Source organism: Erinaceus europaeus, chromosome 3 (genome assembly GCF_950295315.1).
Source record: "Erinaceus europaeus chromosome 3, mEriEur2.1, whole genome shotgun sequence".
Lineage (NCBI taxonomy): Eukaryota > Metazoa > Chordata > Mammalia > Eulipotyphla > Erinaceidae > Erinaceus > Erinaceus europaeus.
Window position 1 is genome coordinate 15895241 of NC_080164.1, and position 27035 is coordinate 15922275.

At 42.0% G+C, this 27035-nt stretch overlaps 1 protein-coding gene across 9 annotated transcripts in view; it reads right to left on the minus strand.

The window, feature by feature from the left end:
- Positions 1-27035, minus strand: part of DTNB (dystrobrevin beta) — a 281464-nt gene that overhangs the window by 200593 nt on the left and 53836 nt on the right. For all 9 annotated transcript variants that reach the window (XR_009548872.1, XM_060186697.1, XM_060186693.1 and 6 more), the window contains 2 exons: positions 26206-26419; positions 5019-5104 (listed from right to left, as the gene is read on the minus strand). Coding sequence is in view for 8 of the 9 variants with exons in the window: in XM_060186693.1 (XP_060042676.1) it covers positions 5019-5104; positions 26206-26419 (300 nt within the window). In the remaining variant the exon portion in view is untranslated. The remainder of the gene's footprint in view (positions 1-5018; positions 5105-26205; positions 26420-27035) is intronic.

Consider the following 27035-nt stretch of genomic DNA (forward strand, 5'->3'; position numbering starts at 1 on the left):
TGCACAAGGACCCAGGTTCCAGTCCCAAGTCCCTACCTGCTGGGGGCAAGCTTCACAAGCAGTGAAGCAGAGCTTTCTTTCTTTCTTTCTTTCTTTCTTTCTTTCTTTCTTTCTTTCTTTCTTCCTCCTTCCTTATATCCCACCCCTCCCCAATTCCTCTCTGTCTCTACCCAATAAATAAATAATAAAACTGTTTCTAAACCTATAGATTTCATTTTGAATGTTTTGAGGGGTGCCTGATATTACTGAATTTTTATCATACTTATAACTAAATACCCTGCTTACAAATCACTCCCAGAGTCCTAACCTAACCTAAGTTACCCCTGAGTCCCTAATGGCTACAACTATGAGACACTGATATAAGTGCATGGACAGAACGCTCAAGTGAGTAAGGGACTGCACTTAGAAATATCCTGTCTTGAGTTCAATCCCTCAATCCCTGGCATCCCAATATGCCAGGGTAAGGTTCTGGTTCTCTTTTTCCCATATTAATAAAATAATTAAAGGGAAGTCGGGCGGAAGCTCAGCAGGTTAAGCGCAGGTGGTGCAAAGCTCAAGGACTGGAGTAAGGATCCCGGTTCGAGCCCCCGGCTCCCCACCTGCAGAGGAGTCGCTTCACAGGCGGTGAAGCAGGTCTGCAGGTTGTCTTTCTCTCCCCCTCTCTGTCTTCCCCTCTTCTCTCCATTTCTCTCTCTGTCCTATCCAAAAACGACATCAATAACAACTACAATAATAACTATAACAACAATGAAAAACAAGGGCAACAAAAGGGAAAATAAATAAATATAAAAAATTAAAATCTAAAAACATACAGGAAAAATTACAAAATTACTATGTGGATGGGCCAGAAAGTAGCTCACCTACTGGAACGTATGCTTGACTGTGTGAAGGACCCAGGTTCCAGCTCCTAGCCCTCGCTGGGAGCACCCTCTGAAGGGAAGACATTCGGGGGGGGGGGGGCCTGTGGTGTCTCTACTTCTCGGCTTCTCTTGCTTTCTACTCTAAATAGAACCAAACCAGAAGATCTGCCAGGAGTGGTGGCATCATGCAAGAGTGGAGTTCCAGTGAAAGCCACAGCAGCAAGAACTTTTTTAAAATATTATTAGATCCTTTCCATATTTCACACAGAACTCAAAAAATGACACATTTTCACTACTTTTTAAAAGAGAAAAATGCAGTGACTTTAATATTCAACCAAGAATTAACTTTTATGTGGCAGAATTTTAGCACCAGACTTATGTAAATGTAACAAACAGATTTAGTCACAGGAATGTGGACTCCAGAGTCATCTAGAATGTGTGGTTATATAAGCAATTTTCTATTTTTAATCTGTTTTTCCAGTCATAGCAAACAGCATCACATTAATATTCATGTTACTAATAAATAATGGCAGAGAGAGAAAAATGAGTGGGAGTGTGTGTTGGGAATGGGCACCAGGGTCACCACGAGGCTCGGCACCTGTATGATGACCCCACTGCTCCCAGCATGTGTTTCTTCTATCTCTTTATTTGTTTGCTTGTTTACTTGCTAGAATAGGGGAAAAAACTGAGGGATGAGGGAGAGGTGGAGAGGGAGATGGAGGGGGAGAATGTAAAGGAGAGGAAGAGACACCTGTAGCACTGCTTTACCACTCATGAAACTTCCCTCCTGCAGGTGCAGACTGAGGGCTTGAATGTGGGTGGCTGAGCATGGTACCACATGCATTCAACCAGGTGCACCACCACCCAGCCCCTTAGCAGTGCATATTTTTTTATCTGATATCACCATCACTAGAAAACAGAATCCTGATTTATTTTCCTTTCTATCTGAATATACTTTACCACTTATATATCTTACTCAAAAAAGAAAAAAATGGAGGCCTGGCAGTAGCACAGTGGGTTAAGTGCACATGGTGCAAAGCACAAGGACCAGCATAAGAATCCCAGTTCAAGTCCCTGGCTCCCCGCCTGCAGGGAGTTGCTTCACAAGCAATGAAGCAGATCCGCAAGTGTCTGTCTTTCTCTCCCCTTCTGTCTTCCCCTTCTCTCTCGATTTCTCTCTGTCCTATCCAACAATGACAGCAATAACAACAATAATAATAACAGCAATGATGAACAACAAGGACAACAAAAGGAAAAAAAATATCCTATAGGAGCAGTGGATTCGTAGTGCAGGCAATGAGTCCCAGCAATAACCCTGGAGGAGGAAGAGGAGGGGGAGAGGAAGAGAATGAAGAAAAAGAAGGAGAAGAAAAGAAACAAACAAACATCATGGCAGAATTGGAAAACAAAAATAAATTTCTTCCCAGGGCCAAAGAGATGGGACAGCTTAGCAGAGCACTGAACTTGTGTCCTTGAGGCTCCAGAGGCCACAGGTTAAATCCTCAGCACCACCTTGTGCCAGAGCTAAAGAGTGCTCTGGTGTCGGGTGTGTGTGTGTGTGTGTGTGTGTGTGTGTGTGTGTGTGTGTGTGTGTGTGTGTGTGTCTCCCTCTCTCTTAATAAAATATTTTAAAGAAATTTCAGCCCAAGAGAGCAGTATTTTGAAATAACATGTAAAAAAATACATAAGAATATTTAAATAAGACTGCAGTTTTTATGTTCCAAATTTTGTTTTGTTTTGCAGTTAGTTGGAAATGAAGACAGATCACATAACAGTTGGCCAAACATGTTCTCTGAGATCTTTCTTTAGAACATCTAATGAGCCACTCAGCATTTCGGCTTTCAGTATCAATGGCAGTATGTGAAGAAAGAAGGGGCCGGGCAGTGGCACAGCCGGTTACGTGCACATACTACTATGCAAAAGGGGCCAGGTTCCAGCCCTACCCTCACTCCCCACCAGCAGGGGTGTTTCACCAGTGGTGAAGCAAATCTGCAGGTGTCTATCTTTCTCTCCCTCTCTACTTCCCCCTTCCCTCTTAAGTTCTCTCTGTCCTATCAAGTATAATACAAAGGAAAAAATGGCCACCGGGAGTGGTGAACTGGTGGTGCTGGCACAGAGCCCCAACGATAACCCTGGTGCCAATAAAAAAAATAAAAAGGAAAAACAGAAAATAAGTCTATCTGACAAACTCTTTCCAAAAGAACCATAGTTAAATCTGTTCATATCTCTAAGTCTTTTAATAAAAACATAAATGTAAAGCCCAGAGGAATACCAGGGAGGTGCAATCATAAAAATCTAGTCTGTAAGAAATGCTACAGAACTTGGAACTCCGCTTCCCCAGAGCCCCGCCCCACTACGGAAAGAGAGAGACAGGCTGGGAGTATGAATCGACCAGTCAACGCCCATGTTCAGCGGGGAAGCAATTACAGAAGCCAGACCTTCTACCTTCTGCACCCCATAATGACCCTGGGTCCATACTCCCAGAGGGTTAGAGAATAGGAAAGCTATCAGGGGAGGGGATGGGATACGGAGTTCTGGTGGTGGGAATTATGTGGAGCTGTACCCCTCTTATCCTATGGTTTTGTCAATATTTCCTTTTTATAAATAAAAAAATAAACAAATAAAAATACAAAGCATAGGAAAGCTATCAGGGGACGGGATGGGATACACAGAGCTCTGGCGGTGGGATTGTGTGGAGCCCTGTCAATGTTTCCTTTTTTTTTTTTAAGATATGTTTTATTTATTTATTTATTCCCTTTTGTTGCCCTTGTTTTATTGTTGTAGTTATTATTGTTGTCATTGTTGGATAGGACAGAGAGAAATGGAGAGAGGAGGGGAAGACAGAGAGGGGGAGAGAAAGACAGACACCTGCAGACCTGCTTCACCGCCTGTGAAGCGACTCCTCTGCAGGTGGGGAGCCGGGGGCTCGAACCGGGATCCTTCCACTTTGCTTAACCCGCTGCACTACCGCCTGACTCTCCAATGTTTCCTTTTTATAAACTGAAAGAAAGAAAGGAAGGAAGGAAGGAAGGAAGGAAGGAAGGAAGGAAGGAAGGAAGGAAGGAAGGAAGGAAGGAAGGCAGACAGACTACAGTAGGACAGATGACTCAATTCTTTCAACAAATTATTTCACAGGATATTTCAACACTTGGTAGAAACCCATAGCCTCAATCTCACCTCCCCGAAACCTGCTGTAGTTCCTTTCTCTCTGAGAAAGTGCTTCTACTACAGCACTTTGAACACTGTACTGTCTTCCATCACAGCCCTACAATGTCACCAGAACATTGCTCAGCTTTGGTTTCTGGCCGTGTTGGGGCCTGAACCTGAGGCTCTGGAGCCTCAGACACAAAAGTCTTCTGAGTAACCATTACGCTTCTCCTCACCCTAACAGGGCTCTTATGTTGGACAACTTTGCCCCTTCAGTTATTTATCTATAAGATGAAAGGAAAAAAAACAAACTGCTGTTCAAAGACATTTTAAGGATTCAGTGAGAAAACATATGTGAAGCATCTAGCACAATGTGTAGCACATTTTAGGCAGTGAATGAACAAATGAGATCCATAAGCACAAAAATCAAGTCGTTGTGAATTCTGCACCCTTTGATTTAATCTAAGTACTTCCTTACACATATCTAGGGAATATTAAAGTGTTCAAATAAACAACAGAGGAAAAATATTGGGAAAAATAACTGAAAAATATGCTAGCAATTTCTAATAAGTGTACACAACTCTAAGATACTGAGAAACAATTTCATCACCTGATGAGGAAAGCAGTTATTAGGTAAAGGGTTATGGCCAGACAGTGAAACGAATCAAGTTTATTTTCTACCTACAAGTGATCAATATAATAGTCTTCAAGCATTAAGTTTTAGCAATATGGCAGCATTCCTAAGAATTTTTAAATGTCAACCTAGCTATTCCAAATCTCATCAGGCTTTTTTGTTTGCTTGCCTTGCTTTAAACTGAAAGAGTACTAAGGACAAACTCCTCCAGCCAGCTTTCCATCTGAACAGTAGATGGCATGACTCACATACTCGGAGCCAGCTGCCATGCAAGGAGCTTCAATAAAGCTAGGTTTGAAATTCTGAAAACATTCAACACAACTCTTTAAAGTCCTAATTCGAAAATAAGGTCTTTCAAATAATATGAAAATACTTACATCTTAATTTGTCCAGCATTTTCCCACCACACATGGTTGCCAACATAACTTTAACTGAAAATACCGTCAACTTGCCTCGGCCCTCACTGCAAAATAAATTAGAAATCATTGCTTCCTGGAACCACAAAAATAAGCAAATCCATCACTAATTATTGAACAGTCACAAAACAGATTCCTACACTTACATGATACAATATTACTACACTGACAATGGGAAGGTGGATCAGAGATCCCCCGCATCATGTATAATGGGGAAGTGTTCTTGTCTTGGTCTCTTCCTCATGAAATAATCACATATATATGGGGGGCAGGAGGGGATGAAATGGAGGGAGGGAAAGAGAGTAAGAGAAAAAGAGAAAAAGGAAGGAAGGAAGGAAGGAAGGAAGGAAGGAAGGAAGGAAGGAAGGGAGGAAAGGAGGAAGGAAGGAAGGAAGGAAGGAAGGAAGGAAGGAAGGAAGGAAGGAAGGAGAAGAAGGAGGGAGGGAAAGAAAGGAAGTCTTGTTTGTGTTTGTTTATTTTTTTCCAGCACACTGCTCAGTTCTGGCTTATGGTGGTTCTGGGAATTGAATGTCGCATAGTTAGAACCCAGCCCAAGTAACCTTTTTTTTTTTTTTTTTTCCTTAGAAGAATTTAGGCTTCATCCCTGCTGGGTAAATGATATTGAAAGCTAAATCATCTGGAAATGCATCCTAAACATCCTCTATAGTAATTTCTAAAGGCTGTGTGAACAATGACAGAATGGATGAACAAGACGTAAATCTGCTATCAACTTAGACATTAAGTCCACAGTTAAAGCTCTTTAAATATTCCAAACTGAGTGTGCACCTGGTTTGAATAATAATGCAGAAATGTGTCCTTCTGCAGATGCTATAAGGATAGTTTATAATCATGTGCTAAACCACAGGGAGGACATGGCCAAGTTTAAGATATTGTCATTTGCCTTTGCTTGTACTGTTATAACTTTTTGCTACCATGTATTGATCCTAAGAAGATCATCACATGTCTCAGATCTTCGCAAACCACCATGTGAAATGAAGGGGGAGATTCCTATTAATGATTTTTAGGGATAGGAAAGATGAAATGCAGAATTACCCAAACCGATGTTGCACACCACCTTCCAACTAGCTGCAAAGCCCCTTGACCATCTTACATGCCCTTCCTTCTCAGAAGATGAAAGCCTCACTGGTGGACTTTTAGTCATCATATGTAAAGTGACAGTGGCTTTTTCTGTTCATTTTATAAAGCTAGAATTATAAAGCTGGTGGTAACTTAGGCTAAAATACCTATGCAATAGCAAAAATTAGATGATGGGGGGCTGGGTGGTCACACACATGGTTGAGTACACATGTTATAACCTGCGAGGACTCAGGTTTGAATCCCCGGTTCACACCTGCAGGGAGAAAGCTTCACGAGTGGTGAAGCAGTGCTGCAGGTGTCTCTCTGTCTCTTTCCCTCTCTATCCCCCCTTCCCTCTTGATTTCTGGCTGTCTCTATCCAATAAATAAAGATAATTTTAAAAAAAGAATTAGATCATGTTGGTTTGCAAAGCAAATGTCAACCTATCTGCATTTACTAATGACCCTAATAAACCATTTGCAACCTTCCAAACCTTTGAACAGTAAGATCACAGATGACCAAAAAAAAAGTCTATAAGCTGGGCAGTTCTCAGTGAAAAACACTGCCTGAAAATATCAATGTCTATTATAGTTTGACTTTTAACTATCACATGATATTAAGTATAGTCAGGAGATAAAATAGAAATAGCCAAAATTGGGGTTTTTTTAATGTATAGATCCTCAGGAATACATAATGGTTCCAGGTCTTCTTCCGTGTCTGTACCTGTCACCTGGATATGGGGAGAATTGCTATCAACTACCCAGCACACTCAATAAGTGTTGTAAGTGGCCAGAGAGACCATCAATTATGTTAAAAGATCACATTGCTGGGAGTCGGGCTGTAGCGCAGCGGGTTAAGCACAGGTGGCACAAAGCACAAGGACCTGGCATAAGGATCCCGGTTCGAACCCCGGCTCCCCACCTGCAGGGGAGTCGCTTCACAGGCGGTGAAGCAGGTCTGCAGGTGTCTGTCTTTCTCTCCTCCTCTCTGTCTTCCCCTCCCTCTCTCCATTTCTCTCTGTCCTATCCAACAACGACAACAACAATAATAACTACAACAATAAAGCAACAAGGGCAACAAAAAGGGAATAAATAAATAAAATAAATATTTTTTAAAAAACTTTAAAAAAAATTTTTTAAAAAAGATCACATTGCTAAGACTGGTACATTATTTTTGCAAAGGACATTTCTTTATGATCACCTGTTATCCTAATGCTCAGTCTGTATTTAATTATGCCTCCTCATTACCAAGTGCAAGGGGGGGATTAATTGATTTTATATCTTTCTTCAAAACTAAGACATGAGCACATGATGCAAGTGCTACCAATCAAATGCACCCACCCCAGACCGCAAATAGAAAACTGTAACTTTGGGAGTCGGGCGGTAGCGCAGCAGATTAAGTGCATGTGGCGCCAAGCAAAAGGACAGCGTAAGGATTCCAGTTCGAGCCCCCAGCTCCCCACCTGCACAAGAGTCACTTCACAGGCAGTGAAGCAGGTCTGCAGGTGTCTGTCTTTCTCTCCCCCTTTCTGTCTTCCCCTCCTCTCTCCATTTCTCTCTGTCCTATCCAACAACGATGACATCAATAACAACAACAATAAGTACAACAATAAAACAAGGGCAACAAAAAGTGAATAAACAAATAAATATTTTTAAATCTTTTAAATAATAAAAGAAAAAAAGAAAACTAACTTTTACAAGTAGGAACTCTCTAGAGACGCCTGGAGGGGGGCAGCCGTGCACAGAAGCCACAGAGACAGGAACCCTTGCCGCAGTCTCCACAGGCCAGCATCAGTGCGTAGAGCACAGACAACATGTTTGTGCCCAGAGAGGTGGCAGAGACATCTCCATGAGTAGTTTCCTGGGATGATCTTGCACTTTGTTCTTAACAGCATGGTCCACAAGTCTACTCTCCCAAATTCCTGAGAGCACCTATGGGTCACCCATAGCATTTTAACGTTAGGTAGAGATGTTAGTGAGTACTTACAACTAAAAACTCTCTGACGAATGGTTTCTACACTGAAGCAAAGTGGCCTAGGAAGATGAAGCAATCAGAGAACATCCCTGCAGCTGAAGTGAGGGTTGGCACATGCCTGCTGACCAGCAGAGCAAGGCTGAAGACGGGGTGTTTCTGAGAGTCGAGTCTGGTCTTACTGCATAGTAGATGACATCTTTAAAGATAAATTTGCTCTCAACATTCCCGTAAACATAGATGTCATGACACTGAAGTATCCAGGGAATTATACAAGAGAAAGGAAAAATCTTAGAAGATATTTCTAAAAGTCAGAATATTAATTCTATTTGAGGAGAGGGGGTGGTTAATAAAGAAAGGATTCAACCTGCATACCACCATATGCCAGAGTCAAACAATGTTCTTTTCTCATGCACTCTTTCATTCTCTCTAGCTCATAAATACACACTCTTCTGGTATTGGAGAAATAACTCACAAGTGAAACATGTGTCTTATCAAGTGCACAACCCAGGTTCAAATCTAAGCACCAATGGAAGTGTCATGGCAACAAAGAAAGCTCCAGTCCTGTGCTGTCTCTCTTTCTTAATGAAATAGCAGCCAAGAAGCAATAAAGTCACACAAGTGCAAGTCCCAGACTCTGCTAAAAAAAAAAGGAAAGCAAAATAAAACAGAAAAGGGCTTGCTTATAGGATGGTGACAGCATTCTGTTTCATGCCGGCCATTTATTATCTACTTCATAACAATTCATGAAACTTGACTTTGCGCCATGTTTTTCTGTGGTCCATACTTTCAATAAAAAACATTTGAGGGGAGCTGAGCGGTAGTGCAGCGGGTTAAGCACACATGCCACAAAGCACAGACTGGTGTTAAGGATCCTGGTTCGAGCTCCCATCTCCCCACCTGTAAGGGGAGTCGCTTCACAGGCGGTGAAGCAGGTCTGCAGGTGTCTATCTTTCACTCCTCCTCTCTGTTTTCCCCTCCTCTCTCCATTTCTCTCTGTCCTATCCAACAACAGCAGCTAAGGCAACAATAACATTAACAACTACAACATGGGCAACAAAAATGGGGGGGAAATGGCCTCTAGGAACAGTGGATTTGTGGTGCAGTCACTGAGCCCCAGTGATAACCCTGGAGGCAAAAAAGAAAAAAAACATTTGAGGGCTGAGGAAACAGTATAATAGCTATGTAAAAGACTTTCATACAGAGGCTCCAGGGTCCCAGGTTCAAACCCTAGCACCACCATAAGCCAAAGATGAGCAGTACTCTGGTGTGTCTGTCTCTCTCTTTGCTTCTCTCTATCTCTCTCTGTATGTCTCTGTCTCTCTCTCTCTTTGTACCTTTCTGTATCCATAGCTCATTAACATAAAATTATAAACATTTATTTTTTAAAAAGACATCTGAAAACATGAATCCTGGGAAAGTAAGGGTGACTTTTACTGGACAGGCTAAAATAGTTTAAGGGGAGAGAGCAATGAAATGGGAGACCCAAAGGCTAAGAGACCCTTTAAAGAAACACCAATGTAGGGAATTAAAAGATTCCATAATAAGATGTATAGAGAGAATAAGAACATTAAAAATATCCAGGTCCAGGCCTCATCCCTTAGATGCCCATTAGTAGAAGACTTGCTACATAAACTATTCTCAAAAAATAATAAAAGTAAAAACATAGCATATCAAATGTCAAGAGGCGCTTGGTGATGGAGCACCCAGTTGAGCGCATGTTACCACATGCAGGGATCCAGGTGCAAGGCCCCAGGCCCCACCTACGAGGAAAAGCTTCATGAGTAGTGAAGCAAGTGCTACAGGTATCTACCTACCTGCCTATCTATTTCCTCCCCTCTCAATTTCTCTGTCCTACCAAATAAAATAAAATAAAATAAATGTTTAAAAAGGGAAAAATAGCCACCAGGAGTACTAAATTCAGGCACCAAGTCTCAGAGATAACCCTGGTGTTAATTTTTTAAAAATTTTAAGAAAAAGGTAAAGAATTATATCTAAGGTAGGTTAATAAACAAATTAAGGCATATAACATGGAGAAGGTGAAATTATATTTGTGTCTATCTGTCTATACATATAAACTATCTGCAAGATGACACTGAAAAAATAACATTGGCTGCCTCCAGGGTGATAAGCAGGTAGCCAATGGGAAAATGAGAGGGCATGATCCGTCACTTTGTGAAGAATAAACATGCTCAAACTTGCAAAGAAAGGTCTCAAGTCAATAACCTAAGCTTCCAAGGTAAGACACTAGAAAAAGCACAGCAAACAAAACCCAAAGCAAGCAAAAGTAAAAACGTAAGTAAGAGCACAAGTCAGGCCAGAAAAGCAATAAAGCCAGAAAAAAATAGGGAAGCCAAGAGACGATTCTTAGATCAATAGTGACACAGCCAGTTTAAGGGCGCAGGGGGGTGGGGGTGGGAAGGCAGAAGACACAAACTACCGATGTAAAGAGGAGGGATACTGTGGTGGTTCCAGAAACATTACAGAGACAACAAGGAAGTATTACCAAAAAACTTTACACCCATAAACTCAAAAATTTTGATGAATTAGACAGATAAAAAAAAAAAAAAAAAACCACTCCTCCCTATACTCAACTAGATTGGAAACTAAGTTTGAAAGATGGAATAAAATTCAAGTCTCAGCGTGTCCTATTAAAAAAAAAAAAACACTCCTCAAAAATCCAAACTATTAAAGTTCACTCAAGCATAAACACAACTTGAACAAAGCCATATCCTTTGCAAAAATTAAGTCTTCCAAAAAAGAAAGTTCCTGGTGAATTCTAAAACTTTATAGAAGAAAGCACTGCATTTCTACACTAATGCTTCCTAGAGAAAAAAAAAGAGGAGGGTACATTTCCCAACTATTTATTTCATAAGACTAGAATGAGTTCAATGCCTAAGACAGTGCAACAAAAGAAAGTAAGCATATCTCACGCACAGATACAGAAATCTTCACTAAGTCCAGGGGACAGCTCACCACGACAGAGCACAGGATTTGTTTGTCTAAGATCTTAAGAGATTTCAGGTTCAGTCCCCACCACCACCACAAGGCAGAGCTGAGCAAAGCGCTGGGATCCTCTCTCTCTCTCTCTCTCTCTCTCTCTCTCTCTGTCATAAAAAAATTACACTTTAAAAATATTCAACACAATGTGAGCAAAACAAATGCAGCAACACATAGAAAGGATAAAAATCACAAACCTGGGAGCTTTATCACAAGAATGTAACACAGGTTTTGCAACTGCTAATCAATCAATACAAATCACCTAATTAAGAGACTAGAAAAGGAAAGTTGAATGATCATCAGAACAGATGCAGTTAACAAAAGTCAACATCCACCCTGATGAATATGCTCAGGAAACTAGGAAAAAGAAGCAAACATTTTCAATTACATACTACAGGCACCTTTAAGAAAAAATAGTTAACATAAAAAGGGGGGGTCAGGGTGTAGCAAAGCGGGTTAAGTGCAGGTGACGCAAAGCATTTAAGGATCCCGGTTCCAGCCCCCGGCTCCCCACCTGCAGGGGGGTCGCTTCACAAGTCATGAAGCAGGTCTGCAGGTGTCTGTCTTTCTCTCCCCCTCTCAGTCTTCCTCTCCTCACTCCATTTCTCTCTGTCCTATCCAACAATGACAACATCAATAACAATAATAATAACTACAACAATAAAAAATAAATATTAAAAAATATTTAGAAAATAAATAAAAATTAAAAGGCAACAAAAGGGAATATATATTTTTTAAAAAGTTTTTTTAAAAAGATGTTTGCCCCTAAAATAAAGAACAAGTCAATCAGCCAGGATGCGGTGCAGTGGATAAAGTGTTGGACTGCCAAACATGAGGTCCAAGTTTTGATCCCCAGCATAATGTGTATCAGAATGATGCTCTGGTTCTCTCTAGTAAATAAATAAAACCTTTGCCAACACCACACTGAGGAGTCCAGCAAGTGCAGTAAGACATGGGAAGGAAATAAAAGGCACACTGACTAAAAATTTTTAAATACTGTGTTTCTTCCAGGCAATGTGTAGAAAACTTCAGAGAACATAATTAAAAAAAAAAAAAAAAAAAAAAAGAACTGTAGAGTCTACTCAAAACATTATAAAGGACTTTAGGAAATTTTCAGGATAAAAGATCTGCATACAAAATTCATACTAGCAAAAAACGCTTGGAAATACAACACAGCCCAAAGTAAGAAAACGTTAAGATTTTTAACATATATTCAAGATCTAAATTCTAAAAATTACAGGATAGTAATGAAAGAGTCAAATCAAACACAGAGGTAGACTGCACACATGAAATACAAGAAGAAATACTTCTCTCGTAAACTGATCAATAGTCTGTTGGTTCAGTGTAATCAATTTAATTCACAATAGAAGTTTTCTAAGAAAACAAGATGATTTTTGTGTATCTTTAAGCTCGTATAATCATACAAATCTCAACAAGATATGTAAACAGAATAAAGACCCGATTTAGATACCCTACCAGCACTAACCTACCTTGTTCTTGTATATAATTTTTTAAAACTTCATGTTATTTTAATATGCATTCATAGCAACAAGTACCAGCACAGAACCTGAGTACAATACTAAAATTTTTGCTTTTATTCTGCTGGAATGGTAAACAAAGGTCAGAGTAAAAGATTCAAGACAATCACTTGTTTGGAGAGTCTAGCAGGGGAGCGCAGCTACTCGTATACCCTCGACCGAGAACCGGTCCGTCTCTATTCGGGGAAGGCCGTCCTCTTTGACCGAGTGCGCAGCTTTGGGAGGGACGCACATGGAGCGGTGAGGGAGGAAGGGGACACCCGCCTAGCCAGCCAGAGCAGCCAAATCAACCCTGGCGATCAATGGGGTGACAGATGTCACAGTCAGATCGCCCTCACATCCAATCACATTACATTTGAATATACTCCTTCTAGTTTCAATTGCTACATTCTTCCATCAAAAAGACAGGAAAACTGATGCCATTTATACATAATGTCAGGCAAATATGTCAAGAGTCCTGTATACTGAAAGAGAGCACAAGGCCAAACTTTCAGTTCTGCTCTCTAAGACTTTCCCCCACAATAGCCACCAGTAAAGGTGGCTTACTCGTCATGCCATCTTTACTCCTAAAAATTATTGTAAGTGTATGCAACTAGTACCACCTCGGCATGCTTCAGTTCGACTATGTCCAGAGATACTAGGAGTAGAACGTCAACCTTTCAGCTTCATTACTCTGTCACCAGGTTCCAGATGCTACCACGATGCCAACCTGATTTCCCTGGGCAGACGACCCCACCAATGTGACCTGGAGCCCTGACCCACTAGGGAAAGAGGGAGATAGGCTGGGAGTATGGATCGCAGCCAACACCCATGTTCAAAGGAGAAGCAATTACAGAAGCCAGACCGTCCACCCCATAGCGGACCCCATAATGACCCTGGGTCCTGGGTCCATACTCCCAGAGGGATAGAGAATAGGAAAGCTATCAGGGAAGGGGACTGGACATGGAGTTTTGGTGATGGGAATTGTGTGGAATTTTATTCCTTTTATCCTATGGTTTTGTCAATATTTCTATTTTATAAGTAAAAATCTAAGTTTAATAAACTATATCACTTTTTCTTTTTTTTTTTTCCTCCAGGGTTATTGCTGGGCTTGGTGCCTGCACCATGAATCCACCACTCCTGGAGGCCATTTTTCCCCCTTTTTGTTGCTCTTGTTGTTGTAGCCTCATTGTGGTTATTATTATTGCCATTGTTGACGTTGTTCGTTGTTGGATAGGACAGAGAGAAATAGAGAGAGGAGGGGAAGACAGAGGGGGGGAGAGAGAAAGATAGACACCTGCAGACCTGCTTCACCGCCTGTGAAGTGACTCCCCTGCAGGCAGGGAGCGGGGGGGGGGGGGGCCCTCAAACCAGGATCCTTACGCCAGTCCCTGCGCTTTGTGCCACATGCGCTTAAACCACTGCGTCACTACCCAACCCCCTCTAATATCACTTTTTCATAACCTTCAAAAAGCCCTAGAAACACTAATTTTTGTTTTATTTATTTATATTTAATTGAGGACAAGCTGTTTTCTAAAACTGTTGTCTTGGGGATGCAATTTCACACCTCCTTAAAATACTGGGTTGTTGCAAAAGTCAAGATATGTTTTTTAATTTTTAATTTTAAAAGCAGAAAATTTTTAAATTTAAAAGTGAATTAATATTGATTTACAAAATTATGAGATAACAGCAGTATGATTCCACACCTTTCCCACCACCAGGGTCTGTGTCCCCATTCTCTCCACTGGAAACTACATCTGTTCTCCCAAGTCACAGATATGATTGACTATTACTTTTATAACTATCTGTACTTATAAATCTTCGTCCTTGGGAGTCAGGCGAAAGCACAGCAGGTTAAGCGCAGGTGGCGCAAAGCACAAGGACCGGTGTAATGACCCTGGTTCGAGGCCCCGGCTCCCCACCTGCAGGGGAGTCGCTTCACAGGCAGTGAAGCAGGTCTGCAGGTGTCTGTCTTTCTCTCCCCCTCTCTGTCTTCCCCTCCTCTCTCCATTTCTCTCTGTCCTATCCAACAACAACATCAATAACAACAATAACTACAACAATAAAACAAGGGCAACAAAAAGGAATAAATAAATAATATTTTTAAAAATAAGTAAATATCCGTCCTTTTTCCTACAGTCCTGCCTCTTCTCCGTTCTAAGTAACGCCTACTACTTCTGAGTGTCCTTCCCCTTTTGTTTTCCTCCTCTCTTCTTTCTGTGGGTCCTGATGGAACTGGAGTTCAGAGTCCTCTGGTCATCTTGCCTTAACACTTACCCCTCTGACAGTATGGACCAAAATTCTTTATGGGGTGCAGAAGGTCTACCTTCTGTAATTGCTTCTCCACTGGACCTGGGCATTGGCAAGTTGATCCATGACCCCAGACTGTTTCTATCTTTCACTAGTGGATGATGTGTTTTTCTATTCAACAATGAGTTACGACTTTTCCAATAACCTGATATATGGTAGCACACCTTTTCCCCACGAAAGAGTAATCTCCTTCACTGCAGGGTCTGGGCCCTTGCCCACCCACCTCTGCCTTCAGTATCCTCAGGTCTGCAGGCATACACCAAGGATTTATTTAATGTTCCACGTGTTCCTTCCATTGCTTTGTTTCTTAAAAACCACATATAAAGACGTACAACACTTTGCATCCCATATTCAAATATCTGTTAGCTCAACTTTATTGCAAATAACAGTCAAAGAACCCGGAAATCATATTCAAACATATAATATATAATACTTCTCAAGTGACCTGGGATCAGGATTGTGGTGACCCCAGCAGGAGGTTGGGACTATTAGCACACAAATGGCCTCACCCTGAGGAGGTGCGTCAGAGAAGGGAGTGTATAAAAGCAGGGACTTGGAGCACGTGAGTCTCTTTGGCTGCTGCTGCTTCTGGCCAGAAGCTTCTTCTGGTCAGGTGCACCATGGCTACTTCTCCTGGGAACTGAACACGTGTGACTGCTAGCCGGTAAACTTTTAGACCCCTCTACAGCCATGAACAACCTTTACCAGAGCTTTTAGTTGTTTATCTTATGGGACTAAACTTTGATAACCATATTCAGACTTTATAGACCTATCTTATGCTTAACCCTTGATGATCGACTGCTTATTTTGCCTTTAACCTGTTTCACCCTAATAAACCGTGTATTCTTGAACCCAGTTCCCAGCTCCCGCTGTAATTCCTTCTACGCACCGCAAGCAGCCCCCACTCATAACTTGTTTTTAAGTTAAATTACAACAAGGATGAAACACCTGTATTCTTTTCCACTCATCTGCATTACTACTACTTTCAGTGACTGGTCTGAGATCAAGTAGTTTGCAGATATAAGAAAACCAATGACCCCATCCAAAAACAGAGAGAGGAGTGATCTGGGAGGTGGTGCAATGGTTGGAGCACAGAACTCTCAAGCATGAGGTCCCAAGTTCAACCCCCAGCAGCACATGTACCAGTGTGATACCTGGTTCCTTCTCTTTCTCCTCCTATCATTCTCATTGATAAATAGGATATTTAAAAAATAGGGAGAGGATATGAACAGAATATTCTCCATAGAAGAGATCCAAAAGACCAACAAACATGAAAAAATGCTCCAAGTCATTGTCAGAGAAATGCAAATCAAGACAACAATGAGATACCACTTCACTCCTGTGAGAATGTCATACAGCAGAAAAGGTAGCAGCAACAAATGATGGAGACATTATAGGGACAAAGGAACCCTCCTGCACTGCTGGTGGGAATGTAAATCAGTCCAGCCTCTGGAAAAAAGTCTGGAGAACTCTCAGAATGCTAGAAGTGGATCTACCCTATGACCCTGCAATTCCTCTCCTGGGGATATATCCTAAAGAACCCAACAAACCCATCCAAAAAGACTTGTGTACACAAAAGTTCTTGGCAGCACAATTTTAATAGCCAAAACCTGGAAGCAATACAGGTGTCCAACAACAGATGAGTGGCTAAGCAAGTTGTGGTCTATATACATAATGGAATACTACTTAGCTATTAAAAAATGGTGATTTCATCATTTTTAGCCCATCTTGGATGGCACTTAAAGAAATCATATTAAGTGAGATAAGTCAGAAACAGAAGGATGAATATGGGATGATCTCACTTATAGGCAGAAGTTGAAAAGCAAGATCAAAAGAGAAGACACTAAGCAGAACCTGGACTGGATTAGGTATATTGCACCAAAGTAAGAGACACTGGAATGGGTGGGTGGGCAGAGTTCAGGTCCTGGAACATGATGGCAGAGGACCTAGTGGGGGTTGTAGTTTGTGGAAAACTGGGAAATGTTATACATGTACAAACTATTGTATTTACTGTTGTCTATAAAACATTAATCCCACAATAAAGAAATTATAAAAATGTCCAAAAAAATGGTGATTTCACTGTTTTCAGTCCGTCTTGGATGAAGCTTGAAGGAATCATGTTAAGTAAGATCAGCCAGACAGAGATGGATGGGATGTATTTTACTGTCAACTGTAAACCATTAATCCCCCAATAAATAAATAAATAATAATAATACATTAAATCTTTACTTATTGCAGTAAGGTCACTTTATTCATTTTGTATCATTTTACAACCACTTTTATTATTCATAATCATGTAGTGATCTCCACAAATAATCTCCCATCCCTTCCAAAAAAAAAAAGAAACATGGGCCTTCTATCTGCCTGCATGCCTTTTTTAATGTAAGTGAATTAACATACATGCTTTATCTATAAATACATCTAAGTGCCAATGTGTGATTCAGTAAAATTAGAGAAATATATCCGGTTGAGGGTATTTAAGATGGCAAGACAGTCAGGTATCTGAGACAAGGATCACACTGAATATGAGGGGGGTGGTGCTTATGGTCTTTATGGTCAAGTATATGGAAGTATGTAACTGCGTCCTGAGAACATGGCACGGGCTCAGGTCTTAAGCACGAACAAAACTTCCATTTACAACTTTAGGTCCACAATTTCAACCATCAAAAGGTTCACTCACCTTTCAAATAGAAGTACAAATATAAAACTAATAAATGGTATACTTAAAGACACTTACAAATACCTATTAAAGACACTTAAATATCCAGAGGCTGCAAGAACAGTTCGCCAGGGTACAGCCCAGATTCATGGCCCACCCTACAGAGGGAAGCTGCAGCAGGACTGGAGGAAGTTCTGCTGCTCTGGTGTTGCTCCCTCGATGGATGGATGGATGGATGGATGGATGGATGGATGGATGGATGGATGGATAGATGGGTGGATGGGTGGGTGGATGGGTGGGTGGATGGGTGGGTGGATGGAAAGATGAGTGGATGGATGGATGGATGGATGGATGGATGGATGGATGGATGGATGGATGGATAGATGAGTGGATGGATGGATGGATGGATGGATGGATGGATGGATGGATGGATGGATAGATAGATGAGTGGATGGATGGATGGATAGATGAGTGGATGGATGGATGGACGGACGGACGGACGGACGGACGAACGGATGGATGCGTGGATGGATGGATGGATAGATGAGTGGATGGATGGATGGATGGATGGGTGGGTGGAAGGATGGATGGATGGATGGATGGATGGATGGATGGATGGATGGATGGATGGATGGATGAGTGGATGGATGGATGGATGGATGGATGGATGGATGGATGGATGGATGGATGGATAGATAGATGAGTGGATGAATGGATGGATAGATGAGTGGATGGATGGATGGACGGACGGACGGACGGACGAACGGATGGATGCGTGGATGGATGGATGGATAGATGAGTGGATGGATGGATGGATGGATGGATGGATGGATGGATGGATGGATGGGTGGGTGGAAGGATGGATGGATGGATGGATGGATGGATGGATGGATGGATGGATGGATGGATGGATGGATGGATGGATAGATGGGTGGGTGGATGGATGGATAGATGGGTGGATGGATGGATGGATGGATGGATGGATGGATGGATGGATGGATGGATGGATGGGAAAGTCAGCTGGGAGTGGTGAAATCACCTGTGTCAGGTCCCAGTGGCATAAGAATGAGGAGAAGGAGGAGGAGAAAGAGCCCAGTAGCATGAGAGGTGGTTCAGTGGGAAGGAGCACATGCCTTGCAAAGCAAACCAGAGGTCCAAGTCCAGTCTCTGGCACTGCCTATGCTGGAACAGAGTGGTGCTCAGCTCTTATCAAAATAGCAAAAAAAAAAAAAATCTATATTAATAATTAAATATCCAATAAAATTAGTGAAGATGTATTCTCACAATTCTTACTTTCACAAATCACGTTATATTAATCTCTTCAAAAATAAAGAATACCTTAGCTCCTTGCTCTCAACTATTTGCTTTGAAGGCCGAACTGCAGCATCTGCTCCTTTGCTCTGAGTTTCTCTTGGCATTGAGACCCTTCAGTCTACTTTAAATGGAATCCAGCTTCCTGTGCCTGCCCCCACACATAGCACAGGGAAAGTGCCACTTTTACTTTTCTAATGTTCCCTTAGGATGCCTACATTCTTCCTCTACAATCAGAGACAGCAGAGAGAAACTGCAGTCACTAAGCAGCTAATGCCCTGTGATTATGTCCCTTAAGTGCTTCTTTCTTCTAGGAAAAAACGCATTCTTGTATCTTCTTACCAATTCAACTTGTATGCATTGGGCAAGAACACCAGAAACTCAGCATGGCATTTATAAGCTCATCAACATCCATGTTTTGAGTATTTTCCGTGTCAGGTCCAAGTTCATCAGAAACAAATCTCTTCAAACATGATTTGGAAAAAGATACTTAATCTGGTCAAACCACATACAACAATGTAATTTAAAATGTGGCCAGTTATATTTGCAGAATTGATTAGTAAGTCAATATTTAAGCTAAAACAAGTCTTAACTAGCCTCTCGTAAAACACTAAAATCAAGAATAAACAGGCAATATCCGTTGAGGATGACAGGAGTCAGGAAGCCCACTACTTTAACCCTGCCCAAAAGGGGTTTCTCCAGGGACGCCCTCTCTCGGTAAGAAGCACGCTGACTCTCCTTTTCAGACTTCTCTACATGATGCATCTCCACAAACCTATCATTCTGTAGTCTGACAGTGAACTCTGCACATGACTTCAAAAGAAAGTTCTTAGTACCCACATGGAGAACACACCATCATCAGCCCGGTGCCACACCCAGCAGACAGGGAGTCACCTGGATCAACAGTGCTATGTCTTAACATGCAGGTAAGCCTCTGCAATCTTCACCTCTGTCCTCTAGGTGGAGGTCTGCTCGCTTCAGTTTAGCCAAGTCTCCAATTCTGCCTATACTTCTATGTAAGCTCTCCTAATCTGCATGATGTTTGTAGCTTTGCTCTATCTAATAAGAGCTTCCTATTTAAATTAATACTTTTGGAATTAAGACCATGGAGAGCATTTTTTTGCTTCAGGAGAAAAAAAAAGCTGTTTCTACATCCTCAGTAAACCATTTTAGAGGATGCAAGCCATAAATTAGTGTTTCTCATATGGAAATAGAATTCTACTTTAGAAGCATTACCAGTCCAATTACTGCATGTAGCTGAAACTAATGAAAGTATTTCTCTTAGATTTTTCAAAGACTCATATTTTCCAATTAGTCTTAATTTAAGAAACTTTACAGTGAATGCAATCATCAACAATAATGCATAATAATCAACTGCAAATCAAGAAACTACTTGATAAATATCAAACAGCTTAATCAAATAAAATCAACTTAGCATATTATTCAGTTGCATAAGTCAGAATACCTACTGCTTTATATTTCAACCTCACATGTTGCTGAGGAGTTATTCTGATGCAGTCTCCGCCCCCAGGTTTTACTACGCTGCGCATTGCCCCCTTCAACCAATCCTGGCCCTACACCCTGGTTGTCGCCCAATAAAAAGCCCCCTCACCCCCCCCCTCTGGGCTCTCAGCTCTCCCTCTCTGAGGTCTCGCTCCCTGCTCTCCCCCCGTGGTCGGCCATTGCTGGCTGGCTCCACGTGGTCTGAACCAAACCCCCCCCCCCATCCTATAATAAAGATTTGTGTACCCCTTTGCTCTGGACGTCCGCTCTCTTCTCTGCGGTGCAGCCCGACACCAGACCACCACAACAACATCTGGCGCCCACGTGCACCTGACCTGCGCATCTCTCAGATAAGTAAAGACAATTTGGCTACCTATGCACTATGGCCTTCTCTTCTGCTTGTGAAGAGATCTCCAAAGGCCTCTGCTCTTTCTTCACGAGACTGTTTTGCTGTCTCTGGAACATTTATCTCTGGACCACTCTGTGGTTTCCACTCGCTCGGGCGAACTCAGAACAGCCAGCAAGAAGAGCCAACGGGCGGGAGGCGAGGCGCGGAGCTGCTGTTTCCACCTGGTTAAACAGCCAGCCAGCCGGCTGCACCCAGACAATCCCGCGCACCGCGCCCGCAGCCCGCAGGAGGCCGACGCCAGCACGCTGGAGCCCGATGCCAACACGCTAGAGCCCGATGCCATCACGCTGGAGCCCGATGCCAAGACGCTAGAGCCCGATGCCATCACACTGGAGCCCGATGCCAACACGTAAGAGCCCGAGCCGGCTCTCCACCGCGTGGCGCAGGGCACTAGACGTGTGATCCCTCCACACTGCTCGGCCACTGCGAGCAGGGCAGCAGACATGACAGGGCCATGGGGCAGGGCCGCGGCGGCCTATCGTGGCCGCCACCCCTGGGCACCTAGGCCCACGCCTTCTACAAGCCTGGCCTGCCTGCCCTCTTGCTATGAATTCTGGAAACGAACCCGGGCCTCCCATGTGGCAGGCGAGAATTCTACCACTGAACCACCCCTCCTCCACAGAAAGTCCTACATCTTCCCACCTGAGCATGGCATTCCTCTAAAACATTTAAGCCTGCTCCATTCCATTTTTCTTTACTGTGTCCATTTAGATATAAAAGGATAGGAGGAGATGTTGCTGAGGAGTTATTCTGATGCAGTCTCTGCCCCCAGGTTTTACTACGCTGCGTGAAACCCTAGCATTGCCCCCTTCAACCAATCCTGGCCCTACACGTCACCCCTGGTTGTTGCCCAATAAAAAGCCCCCTCACCCCCCCCCCTCTCTCTGGGCTCTCAGCTCTCCCTCTCTGAGGTCTCGCTCCCTGCTCTCCCCCTTGGTCGGCCATTGCTGGCTGGCTCCACGTGGTCTGAACCAATCCCCCCCCCCATCCTATAATAAAGATTTGTGTACCCCTTTGCTCTGGACGTCCGCTCTCTTCTCCGCGGTGCAGCCCGACACCAGACCACCACAACAACACTCACAAATATTTACTAAGAATTCAGGACTATGTTCAAGAATCAAAGAAATACAAAATAGAATCTCTGCTCTCAAGGACTGTGCAATTTTATATGAAGCTGCTTCGTTCAAAATCTTGTATGATTACAATTTTAAATAATGGTGAAACAAACATGTATTACAAGTCATCAAAGAGAAGAAATGGAGGTAAGCAATAATAAGAAAGGCTACAGAATAAGCAAACAAGTGAACTGAACCCTGCAAAACATACAATATTCAGAAATGAGAAGAAAAGGAGAGTTGAATCCCAGGCTGATGAAATAGAGCTAGAGAGATAGGGGCCAACCAAAATGTATGAGAGGGAAATAGTACTTCATAACGGGGGTGTCAATATTTATTTGTTTGTTTACAGAGAGAAAACTGAAAGAAGAAGATCACTCTGGCATATGCAGTGCTGGTAGGAATGGGACCTGGGGCCTTCAAGCTTGCAGGTCTTGAATGTACTGTTGAGTCACCTCCTTGAATTTAAGGTGCCTTCAGTAGCTTAACTGGAGCTTGGTGTGAGCAGAGAGTTAAGGACTGAGGCCTAGCTGAGGATCTCTCTTCTTACGGGCAGCAGGAAGGAAGCTACACAATAAAGAGTGAATGATAGGGATAATAATAAATGAACTTCACTTATTTCTGCTCCCTGGATAATTCTGCCACCAGCTACTAATATTCTTATTATTTTTTTATTTATAAAATGGAAATACTGATAGACCTGTTTATCTTTCTCTCCACCTCTCTGTCTTCCCCTTCTCTCTCGATTTCTCTCTGGCCTATCCAACAACAGCAGCAATAATAACACAACAATGATAAACAATAAGGACAACTAATGGGAAAAAATTGCCTCCAGGGCAGTGGATTTCTAATGCAGGCACTGAATCCCAGCGATAACCCTGGAGGCAAAAAAATAAAAAATAAAAAAAATTCGAGGGTAGATAGCATGGCTATGCTATTATGAGACTCTCGTGCCTGAGGCTCCAAAGTCCCAGGTTCAACTCCCCATACCACCATACGCCAAAGCTGAGCAGTGCTCTGGTAATAAATAAATAAATAAATAAATAAATAAATAAATTTATTTCATGATGCACTTCTGCATAGAAAAACACATCATGACTTTTCCAAGAACCCAATAATTGCAATATCTACATTTCACAGAAGCTAAGCCTAAGTAATAAAGTGCTCCCCCCCAAAAAAAAAAAAAAAAACCACCAATATTTGAAGTTTCAAACAACAAAATGACCTTATTTTTTAAAAAATTTTCCTCTAAGATTACCATAAGCCAGAGTTGATAAGTGCACTCTGGTAAGGAAAAAATTCACTAATATAAACATAGAAATGTGATGATCATATCTTTTTGCTTATGCATAACAGTTAACAATAGCCAAAATAAACTCAAACTAAAGGCCCATCAACAGATGACAATAAGGAGTTACAAGATATATGCTCAATGAAATGTTTCTTGGCCATTAGAAAAGATGACATTGTGCCATTCAAGACAAAATAAATGGAACTGGAGGTGTTAATACTAAACGAAATAAATACTAAATGAAGTTTAAAAAATGAAATGAAAGGCAACTACTCATACATACTAAAGATAACTAAAGCAAACAAACTTGCAAAAAAGGAATAATAATAACCAAACTAACTCTTAAAACTTCTGAAATGAGAAGGAGGGGAGGGGAGGATTCACAGTGCAGGCACTGAGCCCCACTGACAACCCTGGAGGCAATAAATAAATAAATATTTTTAAAGATTAAAACATTCAAATTTCATAAAACAAGTTTCTATTAAGTGGACAGATATCTCATTATAAAAACTTTATAAAGATGCTAATTGAGTGTCTATGCTGTGACCTAGCTTTGGCAATTACCTAGTTTGTCCATGATTCACAAAGCCATCTCTGTTACAAACTGCAACTAATACAGTTTTACAAGTATACAAACCCAAAACTGTCTACAGTTTTTTAAAATAAAGCAGTTGTACCCCTTTCCCATATTAGGGAGCTACTCTCTTCCCTGATCCAGCTTTCTGGTCCTTTCCCAGACATGACATCATCTCCCCAGACAATAACTTGGATCCACCTGTATATCAGATCTCAGGCTCAGGAAAAAAAAAAAAAACTAGCACAGCCACAGGCCCTTTGTCATTTAACTAAAATATGCCTACCAGCTAACTACAAAATGGAGAGATGTCTCCAACTCTTCACCTGCACTATTCCAGCCTTTAGGTTCATGATTATTCAACAATTTGTTTGGCTTGTATGTTAACTCTCTTTTCAGTCAATAGGTTCCAGACGCTAGCATGATGCCGACCAGACTTCCCTGGACAGACACCCCCACCAATGTGTCCTGGAGCTCCCGATTCCCCAGAGCCCCACTAGGGAAAGAGAGAGACAGGCTGGGAGTACGGATCAACCAGTCAACTACCATGTTCAGTGAGGAAGCAATGACAGAAGCCAGACCTTCCACCTTCAGCATCCCACAATGACCCTGGGTCCATACTCCCAGAGAGTTAAAGAATAGGAAAGCTATCAGGGGAGGGGAGGGGATACGAAGTTCTGGTGGTGGGAATTGTGTGGAGCTGTACCTCTCTTATCATATGGTTTTGTCCTTTTTATAAAAAAAAATTAAAATAAAATAAAAATAAAGCAGCTGCAATTAACCCACTAAAATCAGATGGTTAACAGTATAGCAGGAATCAGCTATCTAATCTCATTTTTCCTGAAGTATAACTATAATCTCTGTACTGCCATCATTTATGATTTCTGCTTATTTTTAATAGCAACTTAGTTCTCCATAAGTACATTAATTTCAACTTTAACTTGGAATGTATTTAAATAGATTTCTTCTACTGTAAAGTCTAAAGATAATGTTCTGCACTAAAAAATTAAAACAGAATTACAGGTATAAATAGATTGAAGACAGGAGACTATAATCCTAGGGTATTTACTGTTACAAAGTAAAGAAAAGCTGGTTTAAAATTATTTGGGTGGAGGGGGTTGGGCAGTAGCACAGCAGGTTGAGCGCACATGGCGCAAAGGGCAATGACTGGCATAAGGATCCCGGTTCGAGGCCCCGGCTCCCCACCTACAAGGGAGTCGCTTCACAGGTCGGCAGTTGTCTTTCTTTCTCTCCCCTGTCTTCCCCTCCTCTCTCCATTTCTCTCTGTCCTATCCAACAACGAACGACATCAACAATAACAACAATAACCACAACAAGGCTACAGCAACAAGGGCAACAAAAGGGGGGGGGGAATGGCCTCCAGGAGCAATGGATTCATGGTGCAGGCACGAAGCCCCAGCAATGACCCTGGAGGCAAAAATATATATATATTTGGGTGGTGTGCTTGTTATGTCATGCACATGACCCAGGGTCAAACCCAGCCCCCACTCTACTGAAGATTCAGTGCTGTGGTATCTTTTTTTTTTTTTTGCTATAAATACTATAGTATAAATACTAATACTATATTAGCACCGATAGTATAAATCCACTGCTTCTGTTGTCCTTTCCTTTTTTTTCCATTGGATAGGACAGAGAGAAATTGACACAGAGAGGGGAAGAGAAAGATAGACACCCGCAGGCCTGATTCACCACTTGTGAAGCGACCCTCCTACAGGTGGGAAGCCAGGAGCTTGAACCAGGATCATTGAGCATGTCCTTGCGCTTCGTACTATGTGGGCATAACCCGGTGCATCACCGCCCAGCCCCTGGTATCTCTATCTCTATCTCTACATAGATGTGGTTTATGTATTGACTAGAGAGCTAGGAGAGGGAGAAAGAAAACCAGAGCATCACTCTAGTATTTGTGCAGCCAGGGATTAAACTCAGGCCCTCATGTTTGCAAGCCCAATCCTTTATCCACTGAGACACCACTGTCTGGACCACTGTCTCTTTCTATCTGTACAAGTCTGCCTAGAGCAATGAAGCCCCAAGGATTAAAAAAAAAAAAAAAAAAAATACAAGCCTCAGAATCAATTCACAACTAGCTGCATTTCCCTGGAGAGAGAACAGCTAGATTAAGGTGTCTATAATGTTAGCACAGTATGTCTCAAAGTACTGTGGTTTTGATGATGCTGTAGAATTTAGTATGTGACATGCCTCAGTTCAGCAAGTCACACTGGCATTTAACTACCCCAGAAGGGACTTACACTGAATAATGTCCTTTTAACTCAAGTCTAAGTTAGACTAAGTTGCCAACTTGCTAAACTGACAACACTCTGCAAGGCACTAAGGGGGAAGGATGAGTAAGAGACAAAGTTTCTTAATATGAAGAAAGCATGTGAGGTACTTGCCTGTCATATGCAGCAATCATAAAGTTGAGGAGCAGGCTGATGGACTGTTCCACACTGATTTGGTGAGTGGAAGGAAGGCGCTTGTTCAGCTGGTAATAGACGGATGAGATGACAGTTTCCAGCCGGGATACACTAATCTCAGTCGTGTGGTCCAGTGTATTAAGGCCATTGTCTCGGAAGGCTTCAATCATGTTCCAGATATCAACAAGATGAACTAGATCAAACAAAAATGAACTGTCAACATGTTTAGGTATGACACTACCTCTACAATTATATCTATCAAGCAGTTTTTACGTTTAAAGAAAAGAAGGTCTTCAGTCAATAAATGAGAAAAATATTCTGAACAGAAGAGAAATCAACATCAAAGAGCTGCCACAGCAGGTCTGAACCCACTCCAACTATCTGCAAATGTCCTGTTCAAGCAACTATCCTTAGGTCTTTATAAACAGTGGTCCAAACAACCTCTAATGATCGGCTATTTAAGGAAAAAAAATATCAAGAGTTACTCATAAGAACTTTCAGCCTTAAAAAAAATTGTTTCAGCACAACAAGGGCAACAAAATTGCCTCCAGGAGCAGTGGATTCGTAGTGCAGGTGCTGAGTCCCAGCGATAACCCTGGAGGCAAAACGGGGGGGGAAGTTCAAGGGTGTTGGGCAGCGGCACACTAGGTTAAGCACACATGGTCTGAAGCACAAGGACCTGTGCAAGGATCCTGGTTCAATCACTCGGTTCCCCACCTGTGGAGGAATCGCTTCACAAGCAATGAAGCAGGTCTGCAGGTGTCTATCTTTCTCTCTTCCTCTCTATCTTCCCCTGCTCTGTCCTATTT